Here is an 8094-nt window from a genome sequence, read left to right as displayed (position 1 = left end):
CAGGCCACAAATTAGAAAGATGTCGAGGCTCTCTAATGAAGTGTATGATCTATGGTCGAGGCTATAATTTGGGCAAGTGGAGTTTGCAACTTGTATTGTATTTAACAAAAACATAAACAAAGTTAATGAGTATTGAAAATGATCTGCAAAAAGTGCAAAAACCCAGGTACTATCGTTCTAAGGAAAAAGGACAATTATTGCGAAGAATGCTTCACAGCAAGTATGAATCACAAGTTTCGAGCATGCATTGGGAAAAACAAAATCCTATCGTCAAATGAAAAAGTTTTAGTATGTTTATCTGGAGGAACCGGATCTTCAGTTCTGCTGAACTTAATATTTGATGGCATTTCGGTGGACAGCCACAAAAAGTTGAGGATCAAAGTGTGTTTTCTACATGTGTTGATGGGTAAATATTTTAACATTTCTTGTATACCTAATGGCCTTACGAGCATTTTCGGTTATCTCTACTTTTTTCAGATGCAGCAGATGACAACACATTGAATCAAGCTCAAAAAATCATGGATCAATGTAGGAAACGGAATTTTAATGTACACGTAACACACATTAGTGAATACATGAAACCAAGTAGTGAACTACTTGAATCTTATTGTCTTCCTTCAAAAAATTTAAAATTGGAACAGGAATTCTCTAACTTCATCAATAAAATGCCTTCAACTATAAGTAATGATCTGTATCCAAAAATAAAGCGGAGTTTATTTATCAGATATGCTAAATTGTTAAATTGTAATCTTGTATTCACTGCTGAAACGACTACAACTTTGGCCAGCAACTTGCTTTCGAATCTTGCTTTGGGACGTGGGTCACAAGTCCAGAATGATGTTGTGAGTGTAATTTTTTATATGACAAAGATTCACAGTACAGTCAAGATGATATCAGCAATTAACACTGCTAATTTAAAATTACAACATTTCACCAGAGCCTATAAAAGGAAAACTCATGATAACTTTTTAATTTTCAAAGTTATATTATTACTTTTGTATTATTTTCTTGATTTTGAATTTAATTTAAACTAGGTGTATAATTTTGCATTAAAAATGCAAAATCAACAAAATTCAAGTTAGCTGTTAGTAGTGTTATTGCTAGTGTGAAGAGGACCTCAGGCTTGACACTGCACCTTTCATAAAGTACTGACTATAAGAATGTTGCAAAGTGTCAAGCGTCAGGTTGAAATTAAACCTTTATGCTCAGTTTACAATGCTGCGGAATGGAAATAACTTGAATTCTTGTAACCAAATTGTACATTGCCTAATGAAATTTGTCAATTATGTAATGTATAGACTAAAGACAATACTCCCCAAGACAAGCAACCTATTTTTTGGCTCATATATAATTTGTATATATAATTGACAAAGTGCATTATGCTTTATGCTATGGTTACAAAAATTCGCTTGTATTCTTTCTGCAGCAATGTAAATTGAGCCTACACCCTCTTCTCTGTGTATATATCCAAACACAAAATAATAGTATAGTCTGTAGCATAATGTACTGTTGTAACAGTAAGTGAGCAAGCTTTTGCTTAATACCTATACTGCATGTAGTATGGATTTTTGTATTTCTAGGGCTTGTGTGATACCCGGGATGATACTGTAACAATAGTTAGGCCAATGCGAGATATCAGTAAGGAGGAATTGGACCACTATTTGAACATAAAACAGCTGGAAGTACCACACTATGATAAAACTAAACAAAATAGCCTGCAATCAGTGATTAATACCTTTGTAATTAATTTACAAGAAAGCTTCCCAGCTACTATTTCCACAGTATGCAAGACTGCTGACAAAATTAGTGCTATTGATGAAGTCCAAACAAAGGAAACATGTATTATGTGTCAGGTAAGGGTCTTATTAATGTGTTGCAATTTTGAATGATACTTAATGTCTAGATTAACTAGAATAATGTTATTTCAGAGTAATGTGGGCACTGAGAAAACAACATTAACAGCTTTTGATGCTACGAATTTTTCAAGAACAATTTCAAATTCGGAACTACTGGACGGCGGAAGTTCTAACCATTTACACTTTACTGAGAATAATATTAATAAATCAATGTTTCCGTTTATTTATAAACATTTATGTTTTAGCTGCAGCAGGAATTACTCTGAAATGAAGCACACTTTACCAAATCATGTACAGAACTTGTTAAAAGATAAGTGAAATGAATAAAAAGTACATACTAATTTTTTGCATTCTTATATCATTGTTATTCGCACATTATCACTTTATTGTATGAAGTATTAGTTACCTACATAAGTCAACACAATAGTTTCTATTTACTAATTTTCCATAATAGAATAAGAGTTCATTCAATCAACTGATCATCATATATGTACACTAAAAAAATAATTGTTAAATAAAACTAGATGACTCTATTTCAATAAGTCATCATTACATAATTTATTTATATGACAATATAAGGTATTGTCGTTACGAGAAACAGTAATGCGTACCTCGATAATAAACCCGCGGCCGACTATCTTAAATGTACCATGTACAAATGTTGCCGTATCAAAGTACAAGTAGTATACAGCACAGTAAGCACATCTAATCATTAAATGACCACTGAATGGCTATTAGATTAGCTAATTGTGTTGAGAAATGACTGAATTAGCACATTAATATCTAACTCTTGTGTATTTCTTATCATCTAAAATTTACTAACACCAGAGGGGAAACACCGCAAGTTACACAGTGTAGACACCTACGACGGCGTTTCACACTTGACTTGTTTATGTGAGAGGGATATTATGTTGCAGCAAACGTAAAATAATCGAAATTTCCAGGCAAAAGTTAGTATTGTTTATTAAGAAAATTTTGATGCAACAACTTTATTATTGTAACAAAAAAATATTATTTAAATCAATTAGTGAGACTCATCTTTAAATTGAAAATAATGACTTAATTTCTGTTGTTTATGAACATGTAAATGTAATATGTAAAAGGGCAGCTAACATAACTTACTATAATAAAAACAATATTTTACCTGACATTAGCTAATTAATTACTGTTACTGGTCTCCTTTATAAAACATGTAATACAATTAAAGAAAACGATTAATTAATAATATTAAAATTTTGTATTTATATCACACATATCTACAGTTTACTTCTATTACATAAATACAAAATTTTAAATAGTATACCAACGAAAAGCTGCTAACCAGTACATGCAAATGGTATGCAGGTGTTACCAATATATTATACAAGTAATTACAATACATAGGTTAATAAATGCAAAAGATCAAGTGCAATGAAACTTGAATGGTTTACTTTATCTCAATAAATTAATACGGAAGTTCATGTAAAAAGTAAAAAAAAAACAGGCTTTACTTTACAATTTCGTATCCATCAATTATCACCTTTAAAACATGTTCACTTCAGGGACCTGCTTCACAATTTATACCAGAGATAAAACACTTTAACGCAATGAATAAACCAGATTTACTAATATTAAACACTAAATTATATTGTCTTTCCAAATTATAACTGTATTTATCAAACATTGGAATTACATTTAAAGATGTTGGTTCACTGTCTTCTGCCTAGGATATTTACACCACCAGTGGCCTCCTTTTGGTTTGTTTACAGTGTCTCTTCTGGAATCTTGTACAAGTACATATTCAATACATATTACCATTATAAAGAGCATTACTGAATCTTTGTAACAATTATTCTGCAGCATTTATTGGTCCTTGCAATACATTCGGAGTTGGAGAGGTGGAGGACACCATTCGCCCTTGCTCCTTCACAATAGGATCTGAAACAATAACATAAAAAATTATACACTGAACTTCAAATTTTATGGTCCTGTTAAATCAGACGACAATAACACAGTTACTAAAAAAATACAAATTATATTAACATTATTAATACAAAGATTGAACACCAGGAAAAGTTCCTTCAACCTGACAAGCAATAAATAGTCAAATATGAAATTTTAGTATCAAACAAAATCATCATAAGGAACAAGGTAACTGAAACTTACAGAAGTATGGATGATCCATTGCCTCCCGAGCAGTGTAACGCTCATAGTGATCATAACGCAGCAGGCGATCAAGAAAGTCCAGTGCCTCGGGAGACACCAAATGTTGATTTTCAGAGTGCACAAATCTTTCCCACCTCTTCCGGGAATGCCTATGAACATTAACATATAAGTTACTGGGTACATATATCTAAAATTACAATGTTACTACAAAAAGTTGTTCCATGTTCAATGAAGTGTACCTTCCAAGAATATCATTAAACCGGGGATCCAGTTCTATATGATATTTATCCAAATATTCAAACAGCTCTTCAGTGCCCAGCACCTTTGCAATACGCACAAGCTGATCATAATTGTCGTGACCATGGAAAAATGGCTCCTTGCGGAAAATCATTGATGCAAGCATGCATCCCAGAGACCACATATCTAAAGAGTAGTCATACATTTGATAATCCACCAAGAGTTCAGGACCCTGAAATAAGATTATTACATATTTGTCATTGAATTCTTAAGTATTACTGTGTTTATATTGAATTAATAGCACACACTGAAATGTAAATAATTATAATAAATGTATTAGAGTAATTTATCAAATTAACTATTTAGAATGTAATGAATCATAAATATTACCTTGAAGTATCTAGAGGCAACTCGAACATTGTACTCTTGCCCTGGGTGATAGAACTCAGCTAACCCCCAGTCAATGAGACGTAACTTTCTGTTATCATGATCGATCATCACATTATGAGGCTTCACATCTCTGTGCATGATGCCCATACTGTGGCAATAATCTAATGCCTTCAGAAGTTCATACAAATAATACCTGAAAAAAAAACAATCACATTGATAATCCAACTACAATAAGGGGAAATCATAACTTTTTGCAGCCAAATACATCTCTCATTTTCCTAATATTCGGCACAAAATAAAAGTTTTAAATGTCTATACCTTATGTCATAATCTGAAAGGGTTTGATACAATTGCTTAAAATCGGTGTTGTTCACATGTTCAAAAATTAGGGCTGGAGTACGAGATACAGGATCTTTGACTACAGCTTGTAGTGTAATTATATTTGTGCCTCCTCTTAAGTTTTCTAATATTTTTATTTCTCTTTTAATCTTCTTCTTTTTGACAGGCTGCAATAAATAAAATTGTTTGTTTAAGCAAATACCTTGAAAATGATCTCAGGATATATTTAATTGATTGTTAAATGGAAACAAACCTTCAATATTTTTACTACACACTTCTCATTATTTGTGATATTTATTGCCTCAAATACTTCACTGTATTTTCCACGCCCGAGCTTTCGAACCAGCTGGTAGTCTTCTTGATTGCCCCAATCCACTACATAACTTTCATAATCCCAGTACTCTCGTGGCTTTTGTGAGTTCACATCGGCATATACCCGAGCTCTACTAGGTACTGCCATTGTATACTTCCAAACCGTCGAACCTAGGGGCTTACTGGCACTAATCTTTCCGGAAATCGCATAAGTCTTGAGTAACGATACTGTGAACAAAAAATAAATAGGTCACATGTCTGCAACAATGCCACAGTTATCAAGCACTTTTATTTTGATCTACGTTAGCAGTTGAATCACAAGAACTTTTGATTACGAGTCACTCTTCAATTAGGATTGTGATGTATAACCTAAAAACGACATCCAGCTCACTACAATTTTACACTAAAACCGAAACAATGCAATAAGGTTATCGTTACATATTACAAATTTCACTGCATTATTATAAGGTTAAAACTGTGTTGCAGAACAAAAGCATATTCATGGGATCTGACGGCACTAAATAAAATTTGAAAGTGTCTTCAAATGAAAAACGCACGCCATTACTCGTCAAATGATCGAATGGTTCCAGTGGATATTCATACCTAACACATTACTGCATTTATTCCTATTTTTTAAGATGAATTATTGTAACACATAAAACTTCATGAAAATTCGCTAAATAGTGGTTTTTGAGCCACAAACTATTCCTTTATCACAAGTAAACCGGCTCAAATTCAGCAAAATTCAAGATGGACGCCCACCCATCTACTTTTTGCTCTTCCTCCCGCCATCGCCACTACACCATTTTGTAAGTTCAACTGTCGATTTCAACATATCGATACACCAATTTCGAATGTTGAAATCTACAGAGCCTTATAACAAACATTACTTTGTTTCTCAACTTTTATATGAAATCAAACTGAAATAATATCAGTTTAAAAAGCATTTTAGTCGCAAATAATGAAGCGAATGAAAATATATTACAAAAAATATTAGATAAAATATCGATTAGTTGCTATTATCGATGTTTCACATCGATTAAAATGTTAAACGCGTTGCGTCACTCGGTACTTTTTAACGTGCATTGTTTTCACAACGTTTCTTTGTGGTCATGTTTGCTTTAAAAAAAATGCGTTGTAACAACTAAATAAATTTTATTCTGTTATAAAATATGTATTTAAAATAAAAAATTGCTTTTAAACCTACAGTCGATCCAGTAATATAATATTTGTGCAAGTGATGACGAACTAGTGCGAAATGTGTTTAGTTCCGATGTGCTTATATGTCATGACATGACATAAAGTGGTAACACATAATTATTCTGAGAAGGTTCAATAGATGTCTCTGTATTGTATTCAGACTTCCTACTGATGACACGAAAGGATGAATTAGGTACTTGGTGCGGGTCAAAGAGAATTTAAGCACTAATGGTGTGGGTGTGGGGTGTGCCAACTCGGTCTCAAACAAAATTGAATGAATTTGATTTTGAAAATAGATCAAGGGTCCTGTCGAACACACACGAAGCGTATATTTATTTCCTCCATACATGATATCTAACTTTGAACAGCATCCAGACGACATCCACTATTGAGCCTATGCTCACTACTGGGTCCATGCTGCAATGCCACCTACTTGTGATACTTAAATACTTGGGAAAAATTGCAGAGCATTGAGATTTGAATTTGAACTTAAATCCGTATATGTTATTTATTAATAAGTTATAAGAATACTTACCAACTACGGTACGGAGAGTGCCATAAGTCCATGATCATCAAAGATTCCTTAATCACCAAATAGGTAGATGATAATAACGATAGGTTTACCGCGATTATGTAGAAAAGCAAATGTTTACCGATACCACTTCCGGTCTACGTTCGTTTGACAAAGATGAACACACAGCCAGTGTGCGCGCAAAGTTGATTAGTTCATCAACGTCGCGCCATAAGTCACGCTCCATTTTTGTCTCGTATACTTCGACTTAGGCGATGCTGACAGCATTGCTCAAATTATTATATTCTAGCGATAATAAGCGATATGAGTGGCACACTAATTATGACACGTAATGTAGAGAATACAAATAAATCAGCGTCACGCGCTTATATCACCCTTTGACCCGCGTGAGCTGAATATGGTGCTCACTTATACACTTATGTAGCATACCTCGCTTTATTCATTGCTTACGCCTAAGGGTTGGGCGGCGTGGAAGAACGATATCCTATATAAACAAATTAAGAAGTGTCACTCTAAAATCAACCTAAACCCTTATTCACATCTAGTATTTTCACGCGATGTGAACATAGCATTTACGTCGAACATGAAAATCATAAAAAAATAACGTTAAAATGTTCTATTCAGGTCTTACCAAAAACTAAAAAGCGTAATAATATATACGGCGTACTGTAACCCATTACGTCATATTTTCAACACTGGAAGGAGGCAACAGGCAACAGAACAATATCTTATTAACTTGTATTATCTTTATTTTCACTATATTACATCAACTACAAGTTAAAGAAATACAATCTTTGCGGAAATTTGAAAGCTCATAAAACATTTTATTCCATTTCGATTACCATAAAAAAATCGTATAAATATATTAAAGAACGTATACTTCTACTACATCCAACAACAAAACTTGTGACTAATTAACTTTATAATTGTTGACATTGCACTTGCATTATAGGTTTTTTGAAGCACCAAATGTTCTACCCTCGACTTAGCGTATCTCTTCCACAGAATACGTACTATTCCAATGAGAACATTATTGATGACGACCCTGCAATTCTAAGAGTAAGCTTCCAAAATTTCATACTT

At 33.1% G+C, this 8094-nt stretch overlaps 2 protein-coding genes across 3 annotated transcripts; one reads left to right on the top strand and one right to left on the bottom strand.

Annotated features, from left to right (window-relative positions):
* The first annotated feature begins 6 nt into the window (after window positions 1-6).
* On the top strand, window positions 7-2373 carry LOC113230178 (cytoplasmic tRNA 2-thiolation protein 2). Its single transcript, XM_026463985.1, has 4 exons — window positions 7-406; window positions 478-842; window positions 1581-1853; window positions 1929-2373. Exons 1-4 carry the CDS (start codon window positions 139-141, stop codon window positions 2172-2174), a joined length of 1152 nt encoding a protein of 383 aa, XP_026319770.1. The 5' UTR covers window positions 7-138; the 3' UTR covers window positions 2175-2373.
* A 67-nt stretch (window positions 2374-2440) lies between these two features.
* LOC113230177 (casein kinase II subunit alpha) lies at window positions 2441-7762 on the bottom strand. 2 transcript variants are annotated; one of them, XM_026463983.1, is made up of 7 exons: window positions 7643-7762; window positions 5221-5507; window positions 4947-5134; window positions 4629-4821; window positions 4241-4470; window positions 4002-4150; window positions 2441-3773 (listed from the first exon to the last, which is right to left on the bottom strand). In XM_026463983.1, exons 1-7 carry the CDS (start codon window positions 7686-7688, stop codon window positions 3685-3687), a joined length of 1182 nt encoding a protein of 393 aa, XP_026319768.1. In that variant the 5' UTR covers window positions 7689-7762; the 3' UTR covers window positions 2441-3684. The 2 variants fall into 2 exon arrangements, with proteins under 2 accessions (XP_026319768.1, XP_026319769.1); XM_026463984.1 differs by lacking the exon at window positions 7643-7762 and adding an exon at window positions 5883-6031.
* Between the last annotated feature and the right edge of the window lie 332 nt (window positions 7763-8094).

The sequence above is a fragment of the Hyposmocoma kahamanoa genome, unplaced genomic scaffold (assembly GCF_003589595.1).
Source record: "Hyposmocoma kahamanoa isolate Upper Pololo Valley unplaced genomic scaffold, ASM358959v1 63, whole genome shotgun sequence".
NCBI classification, from domain to species: Eukaryota; Metazoa; Arthropoda; class Insecta; order Lepidoptera; family Cosmopterigidae; genus Hyposmocoma; species Hyposmocoma kahamanoa.
The sequence above is the reverse complement of the archived record's forward strand: the minus strand, read 5'-3'. Positions and strand labels throughout refer to the sequence as shown.

What these genes read in the sequence shown, in the direction of transcription:
- LOC113230178 (XM_026463985.1), top strand. Translation starts at nt 139, where the DNA reads ATGATCTGCAAAAAGTGCAAAAACCCAGGTACTATCGTTCTAAGGAAA. An exon ending in CACAAGTCCAGAATGATGTT is followed by an intron (nt 843 to 1,580) that starts GTGAGTGTAATT and finishes TTGTATTTCTAG; the next exon opens with GGCTTGTGTGATACCCGGGA. An exon ending in AAACATGTATTATGTGTCAG is followed by an intron (nt 1,854 to 1,928) that starts GTAAGGGTCTTA and finishes ATGTTATTTCAG; the next exon opens with AGTAATGTGGGCACTGAGAA.
- LOC113230177 (XM_026463983.1), bottom strand. Translation starts at nt 7,688, where the DNA reads ATGGGTTACAGTACGCCGTATATATTATTACGCTTTTTAGTTTTTG. An exon ending in ATTACGCTTTTTAGTTTTTG is followed by an intron (nt 5,508 to 7,642) that starts GTAAGACCTGAA and finishes TTTTGTTCACAG; the next exon opens with TATCGTTACTCAAGACTTAT. An exon ending in GTGTAGTAAAAATATTGAAG is followed by an intron (nt 5,135 to 5,220) that starts GTTTGTTTCCAT and finishes TATTTATTGCAG; the next exon opens with CCTGTCAAAAAGAAGAAGAT.